The 24,710-nt window shown below is 41.3% G+C and overlaps 1 protein-coding gene across 6 annotated transcripts in view; it reads right to left on the reverse strand.

Annotated features, from left to right (window-relative positions):
- The window catches only part of LOC110986010 (uncharacterized), a 76,501-nt gene extending 52,084 nt beyond the window's left edge, over positions 1-24,417 (reverse strand). For 2 of the 6 annotated variants that reach the window (XM_087129928.1, XM_087129927.1), the window contains exons 1-2: positions 23,547-24,413; positions 21,442-21,505 (exon numbers count right to left, since the gene is read on the reverse strand). In XM_087129928.1, the coding sequence (XP_086986054.1) occupies positions 21,442-21,505; positions 23,547-23,792 (310 nt within the window). In that variant the 5' untranslated portion in view covers positions 23,793-24,413. Of the gene's footprint in view, positions 1-21,441; positions 21,506-23,546 lie in introns of all 6 variants that reach the window. The other 4 variants (XM_087129924.1, XM_087129926.1, XM_087129925.1 and 1 more) reach the window with 4 other exon arrangements.
- Between the last annotated feature and the right edge of the window lie 293 nt (positions 24,418-24,710).

Below are 24,710 nucleotides of genomic sequence, written 5' to 3' on the forward strand. Positions count from 1 at the left end.
AGTTGTCCAAACAGAATGTGTAGTGACAACTTTATGCTGCAAGTCCCCGAAGCCCCAAACCACCTGTTCCCTTGGACTGTGGAGCCCTCAAAAACAAACATCACAAAGAAACCTCCAAAAATGCACAAGTCCCAAAGTGCCCACACAGCAGTGGGGACTATTTTCCTTGTTTGACACAAAACAAACACTGCTGGGGGAGAAGTGATGGAAGGAATCTCAACACCTTGAATTCTAAGCCCATCCAGGGGAACCCGCCTGCCACTTTAGACCAATTCCTTCTCAAGAGGATGACCGAATATCGCTTCAAAAAGAAAACACCCCCTGACATGTTGGCAGGCTTGTTTCAATTGCATGAGTAAACATTATGATTTGGTGCAATACAGTTCACTGCAACAGTCCTCCTTCAGGTGTGCTGAGTTACAAGGGGGGATCAAACATTCCTGGACACAGGAAAGACCCAGGTAATGTTAACCAAAATAATGCTGACACCAATTTCAGAGTGTTATTCTATCACAGGGCTGTGTACACATAACACGCTGGGTCCATGTTCTCACAATATTCTCACATGTGGTACCCCACTCTTTGTTTGTTTGTATGACTGTCCGTCTTTCTGCTTTTATTTCAGACTTTGTATCCAATCCAAATGTCATGATTTGCATCAGTGAAAAACCCCCTCCTTCAGGCAAAATGCAATAAGACTACAACATCCAATGTTCCTCCAAAACTGAGACGTCTTCAGGAAGAGATGCTATTATATCAACTGTCTGTTCTCTTTAATGCAAACATATTTTACCAGAAGTCAGTATGCTGTTCACTTCTCTAAAGTGAAAAAAAATTGGCCTCTGCCTTTATGTGATGTGTAGGGGGCCTATGTGATGTGTAAGTGAAGCTTCCTTGTGCTTTTTATAACTGTGACTTTTTTCAGTTTATTCCAGACACCTTCATGAGACCACAAAACTTTTTGTTTTTCTCATTAATTTCAGTACTCATCTTAAAATACCCATCAAAATCTAACTATTCTACATGGAAGAGATCATAAACCACCCTTTGAAGTCAAACTGGCAATGAAGTACACGTATTTTTTTAGGTTTCGCAGCTTAATCCTCTGCCTCTGGGATATAAAAAAAAAATCAAGATCTTGGTTGTAATAGCTTTTACCACAGGAATCCTCACTGACCCTCTTCATATCAATCACATTTAATAACCCTATCTACAAATTTCAACCTGTAAACTGAGTCCAGTCTCTACCCTCCCCTCCCCATGTGGTCCAGACTCCGCCTCCCCCTCTCCCTTCTAAAAAAAAAAGGAAAATTTATAGCCCATATATTTCTGAACTTGTCTACTCTTCTGCCTCTGGGATGGCCCTGTTGGTATGACTCCTGCAGTAAACTATTCTTGCCCAATCCTCCCAAAATGTTTACAGCGGAGGTCTGCATGTACCTGTGAGGTATTCAAGGCTGACAGATTAACAGTTCCCATTCTAACAAGGTTTTGTTTTTTGTCACTGCCCCCAGACACCTGCAGGTCTCATACATGTACTTGTGGTTGATGCATTTTCTGCAGTTCTTTAGAGCTGTCAGCTGGACCGTCTCTATGTACCTAAAAAGTATAATTACACATGATGCATTAATCTTTTGACTGATACTGCTGGGCCAACTGTGTGGATCAGCTAAGCTATAAACCCACAATTCTGCCAACCAGTGAAGAGTTCCACTTATCCCAACTGATAAGTCAAAGAAGATTTAATTATGTCTATACAAAGTTCCCTGCTAACTGAAGCCAACCACTAACACTGACCAAGCATGTGTTGTATTATCAGCCCCCTGAAATGTGCTTGATAAGATATAAATTCTTACCAAAAAACAGTGCCAGGGTTTAATTGACTTCTATTTCGAGGCTTTTTAACATGTACATGTACCTATGTGAATATTATTCTAGGTTGTCATTGCTACTTCACAGCAGAATGGAGCATGTATTTTGGCAAATAGGCAAGCATACCATAAACCAATTATGTGTGTTTCAGAATGAGTATGGAAAATAATGGCTGAGTAACACTGATTTTCAAAGCAGAATAGTTCTGTTATGCAGTGACCTTGCGAGAAAAGTGGTAGACTTTTAGTTCCAAAAATTCCAGCAATTCTCCCTGCAGTTAATCTGACTGTATGCCTGCCACATCTAGAGGTTAGCCAGTGAAAGGCACATCATTTCTCAGCTCCGTAAATGTTTACACGTCCTCCATATGATGGATGGTGTGGTTTATGACGGCCTAAGTCAGCGCCTGTGGTATATATTTGGAGGTTTGTAATAACATTGCATAAGGCAGGTAGGAACACCCTTTGCACCCAGGAATGTGTAAAATCTCTCATCCAAATCCTTCCCTTAAATTGTTCATCTTGGAATGAATATCATAGGCTTGTTGCTACGATATCTGAACAAAAGCTTGAAAGGTTGTCAAAAAAGTGTAAGAGGGCTAGTTATGGCTCCAAAGGGGGATTCTTTTCTTTGAAATACTTACCGATAGCTGAAATTAATGCCATGTTTGTTTTTGTGTTGAACTTACTGTAGGCTTCATATCGACTGGTGAATTTGTTGCCCAGAAAGCAATCTTTCATTTGTAAGCAAAGATTCAATGGTAATCACACCAGATCAACCCAAGATGACTCAAGTTATTATTCCTTAAAGAATTCAAACCAGCTGAATATCTGAAAAACTGACATGAACATGTGGAAACTTTAAAAAAAAAATTACTCTTAAAGTTTTTTCTTAGAGATAATAGCACTAGTACCTATAAAGCATGTTCTTAGAGATAATAGCACTAGTACCTATAAAGCACGTTCTTAGAGATAATAGCACTAGTACCTACAAAGCATGTTCTTAGAGATAATAACACTAGTACCTATAAAGCACATTCTTAGAGACAATAGCACTAGTACCTATAAAGCACTTTCTTACAGATAATAGCACTAGTACCTACAAAGCACGTTCAGACTGTCACGTTTCCTTCTTTAATTCGACATTTGAAATTCTCATCCCATTGAAGATTTTTCTGTCCAGATCTTTCATACGGACCATAAATTAGGCTGTTTGCGGTTTCCAAGAACTGTCTCTGCAGATTCTTGCAAGCATGCACTGTACCACCATACAACCAGCACGCATCAATGTGGCAGAAATCTGGGCATGGGTAGTGGGGCACTATGACAACATTATTTTGGCCCCCCTGGATGGCTGGTGGGGGATGTCAGGCCCACCATGCATTAACCTTAAGGGGCAAGGAGAATTGGTCTGTCAAATTACAAGCTAACACAATTTTGTGATCCAGTGTACACGCACAGAGGAGAAAACGAGCACTCAATGAACCAACTGTGATTTCCTGAATGTGCAGTATGTAGTGTCAGATTACAGTGTGTAGAAAGAAATGTAAAGGATTGAAGCTTAGTAAAAATGAGTCTGGGCAGTTTCATGGTAAGTACAAATATGCCTTGTTAAGCAGCTTTTAAAATGATAAAATGTCAACTCTTCACAAATAAATAGGCCTTAAATCTACAAGCTTTCAGCAACATAACAAACTACAAGTACATACATGTACAAATTAAGCGCTTGTGTTGGGGATTTCTAATCAAACTCTTTAATTTTACAGAATCTGAGATTTGAAACAGTTCTGAATGAAATACACGTAAGCAGTCCTATCAAAAGACTACAGTACTTCAGTGTATGTTCTCAACAAAGCCTATCCTTGGGGGTAGCGTCCTTGCTCTATGGGGATGCTTGGTAATGCTACTTGACAAACCAATTCAGTAGTCACACTGAAGCAATTACAGTGCAGGCTGCCATTATTGTAATGACACCCAGACACCCATCAAATCCCTATCATTGCTACTAATGGGCCGCGAATCACTCCTAAGTGTTCTTTAATGAGGGGCTAATGACTGGACTGGCTGTGTGTGATGCTTGTGGTTTAGGGGTGCAATAATGACTGGTGGGTTTTATATCTGCAATCATGTGTAGATAGAAGCACTCGTTTGTAAAATTACTACAGAATCTGAAAGTGTGTTAAGTTGATAACCAATTAAAGTTGAAGTTGAAGCAAACGTGTTTCTTTAGAAATGGCTGGTTCTGGCAGTCAAATTGTAGTCATTTCAAAATGAAATGTTATCCTGGATGGCTTATTATTTTCAAGAATTTTTCCTGTCTAATCAATGTGCATTCTCACACAGGACAAACTTTCGCATTGAAAGAATTGAGCAAGGCCAACTACAAATTACTAAGTTATAAGTTCATCCATTCAGGATTCAGAAATGCCAGAAAAATCTTGTTATACATGTAAATCAATCATTTCAGGAAAACAATTTATTTGAGTCAAACTAAACCAAATCTGAAATTCATGTCTTAATGAAGTTCAAAAATTGGACCACTTTTCTGGTATTTAGCACACAGAAAATGTTCAAAAAACCAGCATAAGTCCAAGTCCAGAGGTCGCATATACATGTATGTACATGTACAATATATATAAAAACGTTATCAACACTCCAATGAGCTTTCAGCATTTGATGCTATGAGCCAATCAGTATGCTCATTGTCAAGTCACCATCATGATATCAACCCCATTACAAACTGACATGTGTATATGTACCGGTCTAGGCAGCAGTGAAATCTCTCAATCTAAGACCATGAAACAACCAATGCACAATCAGATGTGCCCTCAATACAGGCGATTCACAATAGTTCGCCTCCACGAGTTTGCAACGTGTTGGCCAATCACAACACCCGAAATTTGTAGACCCTTTCCAAAAGCGCATTGGGTCGACAAATTTCACGCACTGTGATTGGTTAACACGTTGCAAATGCTTAGAGGCGCACTATTGTGAAACGCCTTCAATTATAAACTTCTACAATTACTCCAAATTTCCTTGAAAAGTATGGCAAAGGATAATGTGCAAGAATGGAAGGTTTGAGTCATGAAAATGCAGTACAGTTACAAAGGTTTGAAGACACACAAGACCTACATGTAAAGTGTAACGATTCTTTTTAAGGGCACGTTGGTTCTGAGATATATATACAGACTGGGGTCTAAAACAATGTTTTCTGGTCACCTCCAGAAGACGCGCAGTCAGGAAATGCAGCAGTGATGTACATGTACTTTGGACAATCTTAACATTATAGTTTACTGCTCTTTTTAAGCTGACATGGCATCTGCAGGTCACATGAAAGTTACATGCTGCTGCTTGTCACTGTCACAGTTGCATTTAGCTGCTGTTAGAGTTGCAGTTGTTGGCCCGAGTGACTGTCGTTAATGTCAAGGTCACAGTTAATCTTGTTACTGCTCAAATAATTTTCCTATCCACATCGCTGTCAAAATACATCAATGTGTAGCTCAAACAAAGCCGAATGAAGGCCATGGAGAACTCTAACTTGGCAAAGATTTCAGATATGATGTCCCATCATTATGCTGTCTGAGCCCATAATCTTTAGGGATATCTAAACTGTGATAGCAGCGAAAAGCATTAGACGATATGTCTGCAAATCTTGGGAAGCTATGGGGGGTGTGAAAGCAAGAAATGGGACAAGAGTACAGGGACTTCTGAATCTTACATCTAAAGCCCAGAGGCGTATTGACTGGTGACACACCTCACGACAGCAAGACTCGTTGACAGATCTTGATATCTGACTCGCATGTGTGAGAATATTGTGATGTTAGACCTAGGATTTGGGGCATAGCATATCCAAACTCAAGCCACTTGTCTTTCTTATTTTGCTTTCAGGGAACGTCAAGCTATACTCTGATTATGGCCCAGCATTCACATAGGCAGGGACTTGTTTCTTCCTGTACATGTGGGTTTAGAATTATTTGACCCCAGGGCCCAATGTCATGACACTGCTTAACAGTTAGCAGAAAAGTTGTACCAACTACAGAGTACTGTTACCAATATAGCAGACATTTTGCTAACTGCAAGCACTATTTCATGGACAGTGCTTGGTATGGTAATGTGTGTATAGAGATTTCCAGGGTTTTGTCTCTGCGTTAAGAAAATTTTTCTGCCAAGGTCAGCATGCGTTTTGCTATGCTTACTGCTTAGCGTCTTCATGAAGTACTCAGAGACTCTGTTAGCCTAATATCGTATGCTTAGCAGTGAATTGGAGACAGGTCAGAGATGGAAAGACAACACTACCCATACCAGTGCCTGAGTGCCCGGCCTTCCAATACTTGATATATGAGACAGCCAAGCTAAGTTTAGATAGAGGATAAGGCAGGAGGTGGGAATCTACCTCCACCCAGTCCCTCCCCATGGTAAACGAACTACTTCATGAACACTGAACAACAGGTGCATGTAACTCAGTCAACCAGTGAGGGGAAGTGGGGAAAGCACGGAAATACAGCAGGACAGGTTAGAGTTAGACTCCCAGATGACAAATCGTCAAATCCACTGCTACCGATGACAGACAGCTCCCAAAGTGTGCCAACATGATGCAGTGCCAACCTCCGCCACAAGGATTAGGACCTAAGCACGAATTATGACTGTCAGAGGTACATGTATGACTCAGTGTGGGTGCGCACACGATTCAGTGAGATTGTGTGCTATTCCTCTGATCTGAGGACTGGTCTGGGTATTGCTGACCCTTCAGTACAATATGGGTCAGGTCTGACGTTGAACTAACAAAGAGGAGAAAGGGCAGCCATATTTTGTTGGCCCAACATTCGACTATTTTCCCTACTTCTCAAATACAACTGTCAGGAAAATTCTCTAACTTTAAACATCTCTGCTCACAAGCTCAATATTCACCTTAACAAATGAACAACTACCGTACTCTATATAATACTAGTATGTGTCACATTTAACTGGGCCCTACCCTTGACAGCCAAAGCTACTAGTAATTCATAGAGCTCTCAATAGGTGTTGAGGGGGCAGGTATGCAAATACACAAGATATTTGGCTTACAAGTTTTCTGGTTCATTGAAACCTTACTCCTCAACCAATAAAACTGAGTAAAGTGATACAATTACACACACTGCAAACCAGTTCAAAAAACTGAACTGTCACTGCCTAAATTAGGCCTACATGTACAAGTATAACGGCATTTCAAAATCTTCTTTTGTGCATTTAATTCAAAGATAAAAACCATCAGTTTCACAAGCGCTGTCCTGAGTTTCCATTTAAAAATTCAAACAAATACTGTAGGTTCAACACCTAACTTGCATTCCATTTTATCCATTTTTACAGGATGCTCCCAAGGGAGGGTGGTTATGATGTTTGAGGCAGCAATACAGGCAATTCACAATAGTGCGCCCCCAAGAGTCTGCAACACGTTGGCCAATCACAACGTGCGAAATCTGTCGACCCTTTCTGAACGCGCATTGGGTCGACAGCTTTTGCGTATTGTGATTGACCAACACGTTGCAGACTCTTGGTGGCGAACTTTTGTGAATCGCCCGTATTCTTATGAACTTAGCACAGATTTAGAAAATGAGTATGCATTTCAGAAGTAAAGCTTCTCGCACATGGAGCAGAACCCGCCCAGATATTGCTAACTAACCGACCCTTATTTCACATTTCCTCCCCACTCTCTCCAGCAGTGAAGGGGGAAGGAAACACAGGGTAGGGGGGTATCACTCCAACTCAGCAGAACGGTCCCCAACTATACAGGAAGACCGGCAGAGAAACTATTGTTCCGCAGCAGACGCAACCTCAGGAAGGTTTTCGAACCTACCCTCCTGGGACATCATCTTGATGACATTAGTCTCCTGTTCCAATGTGATGTAGCAAAAAAATCAGGCGGGAAGGTTTTGCACAAGTTCACTCATCAGGATTATTTCGGTAAATGGCTTCGTCCATACCCCTCCCCTACCACAATAGGTCCCCATTGGGTAGAGCCACAAGAACAATAGGTACCTCCATGAGAGAGAGTTTGCAACGCATTGGCCAATCACAATGCACGAAATTTGTCGACTCAATGCGTGTTTGGAAAGGATCGACAAATTTCGCGCATTATGATGGGCCAATGCGTTGCAAACTCTTGGTGGTGCACTATTGTGAATCGCCCGTATTGCCCATAATTATTGTTAAAACGCATCTGACTACTGGTCGAACTAAACATATAGTTTGCGTCCGACCTTGCCCATGTTTGCTTCATGAGAACAAGCTTTATTTCACTTGCTTTATGCAATTTTGTAGTAAATAGTGCAAGGTGTTTACAAGCTGGGTATTAAACAGCTTGGACAAAAAAACATGAAAGATAAACACAAAACCTGTAAAGAAACAGCTAAAATAATGTACATACATATTTACAATAGTAGTGAACCCACTTCCCAAAAATAAGGGGCTGTGTCCATACTTGGCCGGGCTGTTCAAACAGACAGATAATGTGGGCTAAGTACATGTACGTCAATCTGTCATCATTGTGTTCTTCACATTCTTAATTGGGCATTTCCGTACCACTTCCCCTCGAAGTCTAGCACGACTATATCTGGGAATCCCCTGAGAGAGTATCGTACACTCCCTTACCTCATGTCTAACGTGGGCCAGGTCCAACTGCCACTACCTGGCTCCACAATCCCTTGCACTCCAAGTTCTCGTCTGAGGTTCTAATTAACCAACAGGACAGATTTCCTGTCGATGCTACCACCCCACCCACAGCTTACACACGAGGGCGCTGCCGTAAAAACTCCCATTTTGAGAAATGGAAACATCTGACAGGGAGCAACAAGAACAAGGTGGCATCTGGTGTTGGTCTGTGTACCATGGCAGACTTCTTGAGGTCTCAGGATATGCAAGAACCTGACGCGCTTTTAAGTTATTAGTTTCAGGTCCTGCGACTGTCTTGGGAAATTCACCAATCGGCAGGCCAGTTTACTCCATCTGTTGCCACTCCGTATCTCGTGCGAGACTTCAGACCTCCCCTTCTTATCCCTGAGAGGGCCAAGACTAAATTTCCTGGCAGTTGCGTTCTCTCTGAAGATAATCTGTGCCACGGTTTCCGTTGACAATCCCTCCACACCAAGCTAAGGACAGAGGTGCATTCACAAGTATTTTCTTACCCTAGTAATTAATTTGGAGGGGTTGGTTTTCGAGACACATCTGGGCCAAATTAGGCCAATACATCCCCTGCAAGCCCCAAAATTCCCCAATGATATCTAATCCAATTTTAGACTGGCTACAGGGGTAGAGACTGTACTTCAGACTGGTCCCCTGGCAATGGCTGTCGACAAATCCAGCCCTTCCTGAAAACTTGTCTTAATCATGTTTCAATTAGCGGCCGACGCCCAATCACACTGGCACTATTAGGTAAATATTAGTTTTCAAAGACAGGTTGCACGTGTATTTAATTTGAAGCAGATGAACAGGTAATTTTTTCTGCTCATGCCCACTGACGGGAGACGTTTAGATTTAAATTGGCTGACAATGCCCAAACCATCCCTTAACTTTCCAGGCATTCAACGGGTTAATGCAACAAAATGCCAAGAACACATCTGCCTGAATTTACATTAATCCAACTGAGAGAAAACTTGCATTCGTATTTGTTCCTTCTTTTGCAAGTGGTATAAGCTGATAATCATCTCAATATTTGACGTGAGGAATTCTGATTGGTTTTGGATGTTTTACAAAGTGGCCTGTACTGTACATGTACATACATGTAGGCTTTAAACAGCACAAAAGGAATGGTGATCCAAATACCTTTCATTATTTAGGCATGAAAAAAGTATCTGCCATTCCACTACCCCAAAATGCACAGCTTAGGGCCGTTTTCCAATACTCAACTTTGGCTCCATCTTAAGCTTCAACTGTTTATGTAGCTGACTTTGAAGCTGTAAGCACAGTAATCAGTCTAATAGTGCCACAAGAATGCCAAAAATTACAGGAATCCAATGTAATTTTAACACTTCAGGCCAACACAATTGGGATTGGTTTTGGGAAGGAAGCCTGAGACGGAGACGAAGTTGAGTATTGGAAATGGCCTAGAACTGTTGGAAACAGGGCTGAAAAGACATGCTGTACATACATGTATACCTGCCTGTTTCTCCCATATAGAGAGAGGGTGTTACTCTTTTGGTCATGCACTGCAGCTGCAGTAATTTGTACAGGTTCACACTATAATTCATGTGATTTTTTCTGGGGAGACCACCATCTAAGCACCCAGTGGACCATAAGCAATCACTTCCGCTCCAACCCATGTGGGCCTACTGGGCCAACATGCAGTGTTTGCCTGGGGGTACTGAAGTACAATTGTAACACCTCAGCACATGGTTCACATTAAAGTGATATAATAGGTTGCAAGTTGGCATTTGATAGCAATTAGCTTCAGCTATGCAAACTTAAGTGCTCATGTAGGCTAGGAAGAGTGCTAATGTGTTCATGTGTTAACAATATTAGACATGGTGAACCAGCAAAGATCAAGCAATGGTGTTCTTGATTCATTTCCCAAGCAGCAAAACTCAAAAAGCACATCAATTTTCCAAATGGTCACAAATACAAGTAATATCAAACAACTGATACCTACAGGTAATTTGGAGGTGTGGGGCAAACTTTGGAGACCAAGGCTTGGGCATAGTATGCTAAGATCAATCACCATGTACATATACATGTATGTAAAGTGCCGCTTTGCTTTTGTCATGCTACAAAAATTTAAATAATGGCTACATGCTAGGAGCTGCATTTTGCAATCTCTCTTCACGCAGATTTATACTATCCTGCCTATGCGTGTTTGCAGTGAGGAACATGTAGCTATAGGGGGCCTGGGGGCACATGCCTCCCCCACAAATTCCTGGTGCCCCCCCCCCAACAAAACGGAGGAATGGATATTGAATGAGGCTAACAAAAACTTGCCCCAAAAAACGCGCCAGTGAAAGCTGGTGCCCTCCCATAAGATACTGGTGCTTCCTTTGTGCCCCCTCCCACCAGTAAAATCCTACTGGTACATGTAGCTATGCCACTGCCTATTTGTTGGTGCTTCATTCACTTGATTCTTAACCTGTGTTTGGCCCAATAAAAGGTAGTTTTTTTGGTTGAAACATTCCTGCCTCAATGCTGCAACTGAAAGTTGAGTAACTGGGTTGGAGAGGGTGGCTGCACAGTTGCCAACATTAATCATCCCTCGGCCTTGGAATTTCAAGCCAAAGTTTCAGGGATTTGAGAACATTTCAGGGCTTGAAGAACCATAAAGGTTAGTGGTAGCCCACTGCATGAACAACTGCTAGAGTAGCAAAAGAACACTTTTGTCAGGAATTAAAGATATCACTATTCACTAGTGTCATCACCTTTAAAACTACTTCAAACGTTTGTTTTAAATGAATCCTGATTAGTTGTTAAAAGGACACAGTTTACAGGAAGTACCTTTTTTTTAGTCATTATTCATTTTCATATTCTTGGTGTCTTTCTTGTGGTATATTGTTTTTGATAACAAGGCCATTTTGAAAAACGGCTATTGTTGAACAATGTTACCCTGTGTAAATATGTTTTTAAATAAACAAATAAATAAGTAAATAAAAATACATTATAAAAAATACTCAAGTAGCCCTATGTTTCGATACACTCTTGTGCTACTGGTTTGACTGAAACTACCGTACATATAGGAGATTTTGCAGGATTCTAGGACATTTCCGGAAAACACCTTGGGAGTTTGGGATAAAGATCTAACATCACATCTACGTTTCCACCCCCTCCCTACATACACACAATTCTTAAATAGTACATGTATCTCAAAAGATATTCTCCATCAATAAACTTTGTTAAAGGAAATTAGTCATTGATTGATGTCAAGATGGTGGAATCACCACTAAAAAAGCTAATGTGTCAAAGTGCTTCTGACCACATTGTAACATCCAAGTGCTCAGTGTGAAAGCTGTGTCACACAATTGCAACTATGAAAGACACTCATGAAAAGCCCTTTGTTTTCACCACTACCTGGTGGTATTGAGTGACCAGCCATCCCGGTCAATTCAAGCCAGCAATTGTTTCCAAACAACCAGGGACCATCTCTGCCAGTCCTCGAATCAATCCCCTGAGAAAATATTGATCATGTTCTTCCCAGCGCATCCCATTCTTTTGGCTTTTTTGTTTTTTCCCCGGGGGCTTATTTCCTCTTTGACATCATTCAACTCTGCAAGACATGAACAGTTTTGACGGGCTCGCTTTAATGCACTAACGTTTCAGATGAATTTTTTATGAGTGCAGTTTTGTGGGATACAACCCCTTTTATGCCAAAGGTTGACAGCTCAGCCTCATGAATTGACGTTAAAAAAAGTAGTTCCGGGGAACAGCATTCGAACTGGTGCGGAGGACCCTCTAATTTGACCTTTGCAAAATCAGGAAGGTCAATAAACTTAAGATCGGTGAACTTTGCTTCAGACACCCCCAACCACGACACAAATTCAGCTGCCTTTACGTAACTGCTTTGAGATAAAAATGAATCAGAAAAGTCGGGCATCTAAATTATTGGGTACCTGCATGTACATATCATCAACTTAAGGCTGCAGCAACACTTTGAAGGAAAGATGAAGTGAACGTCACTATTCAAAAATTTGATCTCAAATTTCTTCATTTCTGAGTTAGGTCTGCATTCCTGTGATGCTATGAACTTAAATAAAATGAACTCCCTTGTTCCTTAGCACTCAGAGAACACATGATGTCTTAAGTATTTAACGGAATGTCTACTGAACTTGGCAATTTGGTTGCACCGTTTAACATCACATACGCTTCCAAATTCATCAACCTACACAAATCACATTGCACATGGCCATCTAAATGCAGGCAAACCTGGGCTACCTAGGCTTAAAGAGAGTCAATTACGCTGGGCTTAAGTGGGATTTCAGGGTCTGGAAAGGTGTGACATGGGGTATTGTCAGAGGGCCAACATGGGAAACAATATCTAAGGAGGGGGACAATGGGCTCCCAGGGGACCACAGAAGAATAGGAAGCGCAACTGATGTGCCAATCAAGTTTATCAGTTAAGCAGAGTACCAACTGAACAGACAGCCAACCCCCACAGAGGTTTTCTCCTGCAGAGTTTTTGTCCAGGGGTAAGCTGAATTTATTGATGGGCTTAAGGGATTTGACCAAAGGGGAAGGATTCTTTGCTTGACCATAAACACGTGTATAAGCATGTACTACACAGACTTCACAAGTAAAATGATGTTCCGTGTACATGTACATGGAAATCTCAATAAAATGCAATGTAAAGTTGATGCATCCCTCAAAAACTTCTATCTCTAACCATCATAAACTGATACAATGCAATACACTGGAAGAACGAACTTACACACCAAAGCAGAGTGCAAACATTCAAATAGGTTACCAGCTAATTTTGTAAATTTCAATGTGGTAAGTGCTATCTCTGACTGGTATCCAGGTTACTTCACTTGGAACGTACGTTTTCTAATCACTGTCTTGTTCGTCTAGCAACTCTATGGATTGGTGGACACTAAACATACAAATTAAAGGAAACACTATCCCGTAAGAAAACCCATTAAATCTCTTTGTGGTCTACGTGCCTCAGCACAACCAATCCTCTTCAAAATATACTGTTGTCACATGTCTAGCATTTGAGTGAGTCCTGCTGCTATAGTGTAGTTACATGGCTCTCCATGCCTGCCTTGTGTCCAAGATAGTATGCTCACATGAGCTTGACAAATTCATGTTTCCGATGTCGTTAATAGAATTACTGTTTTAGCACTGGCAGTTGACAGACATTGTCGTGACAGCCAAGTTCAAGATCACGCACAGGTAGCTTTCACCACTTGAGGAACCAAACACCGAGAACATACAATGACTCCTCTGAATTCAAGGTTGTTTATTTACTCCTTGCAATCCTAAAAAAGCTTTCTGAGCTAGTGGTGTTTACTTTATATGATGAAACACCAGGGACTAATGTCAAAACTCACTTGCCTGCCTATGACAGGGTAAACTGGCCAGTGGGTGGGTGACAAAAAACACTGGCCTGGAGGTCGCTATGGAAACGTCATACCAGGATATCATAAATTGAGGGTAGAGAAGAAATTACATTTCCCCTTGATCTTTGAGATTAGCCAACTGATTTCCTGTGGTGAAATCAAGGGGAGTGGTGGTCAAATTTTTATGAGTGAGAGGAACTTTCACCCATCCACATGAAAAAGACCAACATAAAAATCATCTGTGTACTAGTATCATTTGCAGGTCCTACCGGGGCAGGAAAAGCTTAAGTACTGGTAGGATTCGAACTGCCAATCTCCAGAATTCAACTAAGAGGCTAATGCCAATGTGCAGATTAATGGTTGACCACTGACCATAATCAGTCCAGGCTACATGTACCAGTCTCCAAATTTCTTTGTGGCTGGATAAGCACTGGTATAGTCTTCAATTTAATAGCTGATATTTCAGCTAAATTGTCTTTGATCCAATGAAAATTGATTAACTGTTGTTTAATTTCCCTAAAGATTGATTGGATTTGAATATTATGCCACAGCATGAAAGGCTGGACTAGATGAAACTTTTATCCTCATCTGTGTGACCATGGCATGAATCATAAAGATTAGCCAACACTCAGTTCTTTGGATTCCTCCAAAATTTTGTCATGATGTTTGCCTCAACATCAGACACTGATGTCTTAATCATCTGTGGTATGGGTTTTGTTAATTTTTGAGGAGGACTTATTAATTTGATGGCCACGGGCACTTTGGGGGAATCCTTGGTTTCATTAAGAAGTGAACCTCATACTACTGGAATTCATTATCAAATCTTAGAATTTCTCCTAAGGAGGATTTCCTTGGCCAGGATTTCTCAGTCTATGCTCCCCTGGAGCAGAAAAAATTCAATTTCCACTGCCAAAAGCACAGATGAATATCATGTCACTGAAAACCGCAACAAAATTACCAACTGTCTGGATCCCTTTTGGACAACTCCCAAATTGAAATATTGAAGAAAAAAAGTTGGGGAAGAAATTGGCTAATGTCTCAGCGACTGGCAAGCCACTGGGGAGAGGAATCTGTGTGAATCATCGCCGGCGGCAGAAACCACCCCTTGGTGCCCAGACGTGTCCACAGGTAAAACACTGGCGTGACTTACCTGGTCCCCCGTGGCCTGCGGTTACCAGGGTAGTGGTTGGAGAGCATGGGGTTTTTTTGGATGGGTGCCACGGCAGTCTGGTCCCGGGCCTTTTTTGAGGTGAGGATGTTTGATATGTCAAGGGCAGGTACAAGTACATGTATGACAAGCTACTGAGGCAGTAAACCTATGGTACGTGCACTTTTCAATTCGACACATGGGTACATTCTGGTATCTCTATTGGTCGATGTAGCGGTTTAGTGCATGCAAACGTCCTGTGTACCACCCCGACTCCATCTCAGTGAGACTTGTGACAATACTGTATACAACTGCAGGATAAGTCTGTTTTGGGGATATGCACAAAGTCTTTTAGGGACTTTTGGATGGCAGAAACTGGCATGTACTGATAGGCTGCTTGGCTTGGAATGTAAAGCATTTAAGGGGAAATCCCAATGCCTTAAAATAATGTCATCCCTGTGGAAATAAATAAATCTCAAACAAAACAAGAGAAATTTACATCTTCACTTTGTCTGAACAGTAGTTTTACTAAAATGGTCCAAAGATCTAAGTTACAAGAATATTGATGGCCTTGGCAGATATAAAGTGGTTTTTATTACTCAAACATTATGTTGCAATAACAGCCACTTGTCACTGCATGCTACCGGTCCCTTGTAAGCTTCCCTGAAGAAATTGTCGTAGAAAGCAACAGTTATACATGTACAGGTAGTTCAAACACATTTAACTGGAAAACTTTTGAAAACTCTGTGAAGTTCTGATCTACAGTCAAGAATGGTAGCAACGACGCATTCTGTAATGCCCATGCAATTTTCCCAGCAGCGTTGATCAAGCCTTTTACACTTTTTGTAAACACCCGCATTTTCCATGACGCCATAACCACCAATACAGCACACTTAGGGGACAAGAGGGGTATGGAGAGGTTAGGAGTAGGCCATGTAATAGGGGTGAAGGGTGCCCACTTGACAAAAACTTACCCTTTGTGGGTAGCACTTCTAACGAGCCGAAATCTCTTTGGGAAATGCTACATGTACATTGCATAAACACTTCTCATATACGACAGTAAAAATGTCTGCTATTCACAACAATCCATAGCTGCAATGTGTAGCGCTACTGTATAGTCCTAACATGTATGCACAACATTAATAATCATAAAGTCTGTACTTTTAAGCAATGAAGTATTTATTAGTTTCTTATATTTTTGCCACATTTTTACAGTGTAAAATGAGCTAATTTAAATTCCAAGAAACACAGAATGATGGCAAAATACAGTACTTTGCACACAATGTACTGTTAACTTACCATGCCTGTATACTGTGATTACTTTTATTTGGGAAAAAACTGCTACTGGTAAGAGGGTCATGTGGGTGCCAAAAACATCTTGTCCAAATTTAACTTGCAAACATTGCAATGATTGGTGCTACCAGCAAGGCCACTTTGGAACTCAAAACCAGGGTGCTACCTCTCTGACCTAGAAATGACCTCTGTCGGTCAGAGCCCAAGTAGCCATGTAGCCACAAGCCAACAGGAAGTTTATGCCTACCTCAAACAATCCCAGGTCCGCATAGGTCTAGACTTACTAAGCTTGCATAATATCCGTCCTTCTGCACACACACATGCAGTGTATGTGCATTTTACATATGTGTGAGATGTACAGCCTACAGTTCTACTGCACAGGTTTCAGAGATAGAACACAAGTGGACGCAGTACACTATCGTACATGTACATCTGTGAACTTGTGCAGAATATGGATTTAGGTTGAAGTGTTACCCTTGTATGTGTTACCACGGAAGAAAGAAAATATCCCAACAATTGTAGGCCTACAGTTTAGACTACATGTACTTTGTAAATGTTCATGCACAGCATGGCAATCCAGATTTACATGTAGGAAAAGGGCACATCCCTGGTAAAAGTTGGGGAAATCAGGCCATGTTCCCCAAGTAGAGAGTTGAGAACAAGATGATGCAGTCTCCTTGCGGTATGTATGTTTGCCTTGGACACATTTTGAGGGTGGTCCAAACAGCACAGATCAGCTGGTCTGAGAGGATTACTATAGGATTAAGAGATAAGCCACATTACAGAGAGGAAGTCTTGATTGTTGATAAGACCTTAAAGCTGCCAACAGTGTTTGAGATCAAGCTGTATGGCACCCATTCACTGAATGAAATACATACAGACAGTACACAAACTGTCAGTTACCAGTAGTTACTTTATGTACCAACATGGACAGTGTGTTCTCAAGACCTGTGTGTAGCTGTGTATCTGTACATCTGCTCACAGCACATGTACATGTATGTAAATTTAGATTTGTCTTCCAAGAAAAGGGTATTCAAATACAGGTAAATAATGTGGGTTGTCGTGGCAACCACCGCGTTCCCTTGCAAGTATCCCCAAAATTGTAAAACATTAGAGGCAGACTGTTGTAAAGACTCAGGCTTGGTGCACATCACCTAAACTTTAAAGTTACAAGAACAAAGGATTCCCCTCAAAATAATGGAATTTTGCCCAATTCCTCCCATCTTGTGGGTTATAAAATGCCACACACAAAAATCAATGATGGTCTCTAGTTAAGAGTAATTTAGCAAAAAAAGTGGAGTGTAGATAAATTTTGATATTGCATGGGAATTCTCAGTCTATTGGATGCACAGAACAAGGACCCACCATGCTGGATAATACAACTTTCCTTTCATGTAAACATTGCAGGACATGATGTACATGTTCTACACATGTCTGATTAAAAAAGGATTAATTGACAAGGTAGTAGCTGGAGATTAGACCTCAATTTGTCCAGGAACATGCAGAAACCTTACAATGGGGGCCACTTCCTTCTTAAGCAGCTTACAGGGATGGTTGGAGATTAAAGCTTAGCATGCTTTCCAAGCTAAAAGGGGATGATCCTTTAATTCCTGTTAATTCATTGATTAGCTGGGATGGCTAGTAATTTCAGTTGTGTTCTTTGAGGGAAGTATTTTCCTTGACAAAAATGCCCTTCACGTAAGAATGATACTCTAAAACATTTAGAAGCAGTGACAATTTTTATTTTGGAAGTAGTTTTCTCTCCATTCTGATCAGTGTGCAAGGCAAGAAAGTTTGGAAGCAAAAGATTAGAAGAGACAACTGAACGGCAGCCAACCATCTTCTGTGACAGTGGCCAAAATCAAGCGATTAAGTTCAGTTGGCAAAGCAGCCTACAAGTGACTGTCAACTGAATGATAGAAATTTTTTAGAGGAAAGGGTTTACAAAAACAATAACAAATGCAAACTGTTGATTGAAGCTGACCAGCACAATATGAACGTAATATCAGACTTCAAGAAATTTTCAACTTTTGATGCGATGTTTGGAAAAACAGAAAGTTGAAAGTATTTGCTCAAACTAAATCATTCAGAATTGTATGGACATTCAAAATACAAGTAATTATAGTTTGCAGCATTTCCAAACTTCCAAGTTTTGAATCACCCTCCCCCGCCAAAAATCAATTTCATATCCTGAATTTTTTAGGAGACCTAATTTTTCCTTGGCGTTGATGTACAAGCTAATATCTATTAACCAAACTAAACCTGAGTGTGTACCTTGGGGTATTCTCTACTAGACCCAGTTTCCCGTTACCTGGGACACGTAAGCAAGCATCCGAGGCACGTATCCCAATATGAAAATAAAGCCACAGTAAACTCCATGCCTTTTTCCGAGACTCCACAAAGACACAGGGGACTTTGGGGTAACACAAACACCCCAGGGCACCACAGCAAAGGGGAAATTAATTTGTGTACTTTTGTGAAATTTTAGGAGGGTACAACTTCCGGTGGGGGGGGGGAAGGGGATTGGAGTCACCTGAGCTTTTACCATATTTGTGACTAGGGTCCACATGGACACAGGGCAAGATACATGTACATGTATGATACTACTGGTACATGTTGGAAATGTTGACACAAGCCTTGTGGTTTTATTCTGTCCTGTATGAGGCAAAAAAAAAGGTATTTCATCTCTGGTCAGTGCGAGAATCGATTTTAAGCATGCGCGTTAAATTTTCTCTGCGAGAGCTGCAACAGTGCCCTCTATTGCCGCACTGCCTCAACATTTTTGCAGGCAGCTCTATCTTTTACTCAGGGTGATAGATCCCGATGAGATTAATATTGAACAATGGGGTAGCAGACTATGGATATGAAATTGGTGTCGGCTGATACTAAAGCTGGTCTAGTGCCATGACTCAACAACGTGTATCTGCAATTGTCTGTAGTCTGTACAATCCAATCCTGGAGGAAAACAAAAAAACTGCAGCGCCGCATCAATTTCCGGAACATCAGTCTGACCGGAGACAAATTTTTGGCCTAACATGCCCAGTGCAACTCACATTCAAGTCAACATTGTGTAAACTTAGTGCATGCTGCTCTAGCTGCATACTTACAGCATTTAAACTGGTACTCATACCATGGTGGTATGTACATGTACATCTTGTAATAGGTACATTGTATGCCAGACAAGACTGTTAGGACTGTTCACAGTCTCATGTAATACTCTTTGTATGCTTTGAATAGGCCTACTCTCTGCCATCAATTCTGAAATTGCCTGAAGATAATTTCATTTAACTTTAAACTCTTAGCATTCGCAAGTGCTTGTTCTTAGACTAAATTTGACCTCTTTGAAGTGATTCTCCATCTATTTTCAGCACCAGTGACCTCAAAAGTTAGCCGATGTCAAATCCTCCCCTGTTTGCACCCGTCACCGTCAATTAATGAACTAGTTGACACACCAGGGACTGTCCAAAGTTGTCAACGTCTCAGTGACTGTTCTTATTGGCCAAAAAGGGTGGCAGGGAACCGGTTCGCTGCATACCGGCTTAATGCGATCTATGCCACTGTAATTCGGCTGATTTTTATCTATTAGGGTTCAAGTTGAGGGTCAGTGAAACAAGTTTTGAACTTGCTGCAAGTGCAATACATCTTTGGGGTAAATAAGTTCAATCCACTTAATAGAACTTGTGGTACTGCATTAGAGAGAGTCATTTCAGGCTTTACAAGCAGGGAAATGTATTCAGTATCAAAGAAGAAACTTTTAGAAGTGGTAAATTTAATATCACTGATAAACAGCACCCTAAATGCTTAATAAGGCATTACCTCAACCCCTACCTAGTGTATCTGGTAGGGGCACTGCACAGAATGTTAGATTTCAGTCAGACTTGTGTCCTGTCTCTGTTGTCAGACCGAGCGAAAGTCCTTTGTTAACTTGTCCCCCTTCTGCCACTTGAGTTTCAACTGCTTTAATATGTCTTCGATTTTCTTTCATATTTCTGCTCCACCTTGTTGATGTTTTATGACAGCAATATCAGACTGTATGAAGGGAAGGCACAGAGGGATGTCTTTGCATTTGGTCCAGGCACTAACAGCCTACAGATGACTCTAGAGCCAGAGATACCAAAGTTGCAGACACAGCCAAGCTTTGAGAAGAACTCCAGACGAGGGGGGTTTAAGGCATAACTGGGCACGATGGGATTTTATCCTAAAGTTATACAGAACCTAAAGACATTTTAAGCAAGATCAATGCTTGGGCCTACATAGGCCTACATGTTCATTTGGTCATTCTTGTGTCTATCTAACCATGTCTGACCATTAAAGCCAGGGTCTAATCCAGTAAGTCATACTTTGTTACCATTGGAAGACAGCCATTTAATCTATCGTTGGTTGCGGAAGTAAATTTCCATGAGCCACTTAAATCCTACGTCTGCAGACGCTAAGGACACATCATTACATGTCAACCACAGACTAAAGTGAAGTCATCCAGACGAAAGTTACATGAATCACCAATCAAATCATACGACAAATTAGAAGTTTGGAACAACATTTGTTACGTAGGGAACTTGGACTGAACTTTTCTGAACTTTAGCCCAAGGTTTCTTGTACTTTAAATACTGAGTAATCTGAGCTGGGAAATTAGACTTATAAAAAAAAACTTAGTTGGATGTACATGTACAACTCAAGAACCAGTGCACCTGCAACAGACTGAACTGGTAAATATTAATCAGTAGTTAGTACACAAGCTATCAATGTTTGAATAGCTAAAATTCAAAGTTCTTAAACAGATTGCACATGAAGCAAACCCTCACCAATTAAGTTGGCTTACAAGTTTACCACACTGAACACTGAAACAAGCATGACTTGGAGGCTGTTGTGGACTCTAACATAAACTGTGGGCTGCTCAAGAATTAAGTAAAGCAAAGCCAATGAAGACTTGAAAGACTGAAAGAAAATTCTACTTGAAACTTGAAAGTGAAATTTATATTCTGTCATAACTGCCATAATTGCAACGTCAATATTTGGACCATGTCGGACAAGCATGCAATCTCGTTAGCGGACCCCAGGTTGTGACCCAGGTCAAGAACTAATCATAACACAAATACTGAACAGTGGATATGGACAGACTTACCCGGCGGACACTGGCAATCGCCCAAGCTACGCTCAACTCTTCTCTCCATGTGGGCATTGACTTTCTGTAGGGGGGGTGTAACAATTGAATCAGAGCAACTCATTAGGGGAAAAATAATTTAAAGGTTAGATTTTAAAGAGCCAGCTTGAAGAGAATGACTTTTCTAGAAGAAGAAGCAATTCCAAAGATGTACATGTAAGCAAAACCTTTCCACAGGCAAAACTGCCATGTGGATAATCCAGGAAACTATTTTTCTCCCAAAGTTCAATTTCAGTCCATTCTATATAATCTTCATCTGGTCAGTATGACAAGTCAGTTTCTACAAAAACTTGTAAAGAGTAAAACACAAGAGTAAACCCTACTTCTCTAGGCACTTCCATCCCATAGACATGGTGGACGATGAGTTTGTTGGCCTTTTTTACACCCCCCAGAAAGAAACTTCAAAAAATGGTCCCAGGTGAACATTTGGTAGTGCTTTCTCAACGTCAATTTAATTTATAATGAACTTCTCATTCAGCTGTTGAGCCCGAAGCTATTTGCTTCAAAAGACCTTAATTTCAAAATCATCTGCAACAAATTTTTTGAATGGAAATACCTATGTTACTGCTGCATAGGCCTACATAACTTATATGTAAGGCCTTTTTTTTCACAAATTTGTCAGAAACTGGACGGTTCGCAGTGACAATATGGAAAGATATATCTACTGAATTTTTGAAAGGATGTTTAAGAGGACAGAACTAATGGGTGGGCTGTGTCTTTCAGCACACTTTGATCATGAAGCAGTTTTCTACTGGAAGGTTCTTTTTGGGAGGTTCTGAAAAAGCACCATGAAGGGACTCAACTTAAATCTTTGAGAGAAAAAAAACTCGGGGGTGGAGATACAGTGTATATGTATCCATCAATAATGTTACTGCCATGTATGATCCCTTTAAACTGTTCTTAGCTCCTGCCCAGTAGGTAACCAAGCTACCTCTACTGTGCCCTTGCGAACTTCACCTGATTAGAACTGACTTTTCCATCCCTTCTCTTGGCTCCTTCGTTGTTGGGTCTACCGGGCCCCACAGGTACCATGTAACAACAACCCACCAACCCTGTTAGTCTGTACTCAACCAATGCTCCATCATGTCTTTATCTGCATGTCAGGCCATAAACTCAACATGAAATAACACTAACCTGAAGCATTGTTTTTCTTTTCTGTAACTTAAATTTTTTTAATTTTTTTCTGCTTAAAGTTGGCAAAGCATTAAAAAACTGGCACTGTTATAATTATAATATACAACATAAATGTGGCTCGGAAAATTTCCATCTGATTTTTGCTAATAAGTTTGTAAGCACAGCAGTAGGCATCAAGTTATAGACCTTAGTTTGATAACTTTTGATTTTGATGTTCTGACATTTAAATACAACTGTACAGGTATGTACAAGTACATGTAAATAGTTCCATGTTACAACACACCCATCCATTAAATATGTATACACATGTACAATAATCAGGGTAAAGTGAGCAAGTTGTAACCTTGAATGAAAGGTGAATCACTTTTATGTGCGGAAATTCACGACAGCGTCCTTTGGGGACGTACGGCGGTTACTCTGCGCAATATCAGCTGGAGTGATTATGTAACTTTATCAAACAAGTGAAACATACACACTTCGCGTACAATAGAGGCCCAGGTAGCCATGAATGGCAAAGTTTAGCACCGGGTTGAATCATGGTTGAATGGAGGTGACACACAAAACCTTCATTGTGCCGGCGTCACTAAAAGAGATTCTCTGCTTAACGGAGGCATTAGCACACGGCTTCAAAAAGAACAGAGAAGAAGCTTTTCAGGTCTCACTTTTATATTAAGAGAAAGACTTTTCCGGTAGACAGGATAAATAAGGGTCATACAACGGGACTAAAATCGATCTGGGCTATGCAAAAACACCGCCAGGATGATGCGGTGAATGCCCCGAGAATCGCCATGGAAGGCCAGCGGACAGCTACCGTGTAAGCCCTGTTAAGAAATACCGGTCACGGTCGGCCAAACCACGATGTGTGGGCACGCCGTGTACGTAAACAGCACTCCACCTTTAACCCCATCTGCTGAAAATGAAGTAATACTTACTTGCTCCATCAATCTGTTAACTTCCGTCTCGACATAACTTTGCACCTGGTCGCGTAATGTGTCCTCTTGGAGGCTATGTAACCTCGATAATTCGAGCTCCACGTATGAAATCCTCTGGTTTAACACAAAAAAGCAAAGTACAGACCCAACGCTGAAAATAGTCACTGCCAGTCCCCATACTATCGTAGCCCACGGATATTTTCGAGCTCCCCTCGCCGGATCAACTGAAGTCTTTTCGCTATCCATGGCCGATCTCAGATCCCTAGCACTAATCCTGAGGCAAAGACAGCATCTTCTCCTGTCGTTTTCACAGTGGAAATTGAGATTTTTGAAGCTGTGCTAATCGCGTGATGTAAGCCACGTGCGTGTGTTGATATCCGACGACGCGAACTCCACGAGCCGGCTGCACGAACTAATCTCCATTGATAGCTTGCACACACGCACTACGGACTAGAGGCCTCACCACCGTATATTCATCCGCCCTCGTGGAACTACATAGCCTGAATGGCACCGGGGTGGGGGGAAACTGCGCACCCCAGAGACATCCTACTTAGACAGAACATTCACATAGGCTGCACAGTTTTGGAAGGATGTCACAAATTAAATAAAATCGGAGGAAATTGACGCCCAGTCACCGATGGCGGATTAACAAGTACGAAGTGACGTGGTGACGCGTCTTTTTGTACCTGTCAAACTTTTTCTGCACTCGCACAGCTCAGATGCAGAGTCGCTCAGTGCGGTGCTAACCACTACGTGTGGCTTTTTTTGAGTTCCAGAACACTAAACCTGGCTGTGAAAACCGCTAAGCTATTTTACTGTCCTGAGATGGCAGATACATATCTAAATCAAAACAGCCAGCTCAATTCCTGATGAAGAGAAGAACAGTCATTTACAAGTGGGTCAGTCTGCATAGTAGCATCTTTGGGGGCGGTCTGGCGATGCGGTCAGTTGAATGCCGTGGCCCGTCGCACTGACCGATTTCAGGCACACTGCGAACTTTTCAACGGATTAACCCTATTGTAAAGGAATTGTTTATAAACTATCGCGGTGCCTCGGCATTCCAGCCATAGCAGAGGGTTCGCCCCTTCTTCTAAAATAATATACACAAATTATCAAGTTCACTGGGTGGTTGCCTGCATCTAGATTGTGCTTCGCTGCTTGTTG

Source organism: Acanthaster planci, linkage group LG19, assembly GCF_054643075.1.
Source record: "Acanthaster planci isolate LZ-2023a linkage group LG19, COTS_SCS, whole genome shotgun sequence".
Lineage (NCBI taxonomy): Eukaryota > Metazoa > Echinodermata > Asteroidea > Valvatida > Acanthasteridae > Acanthaster > Acanthaster planci.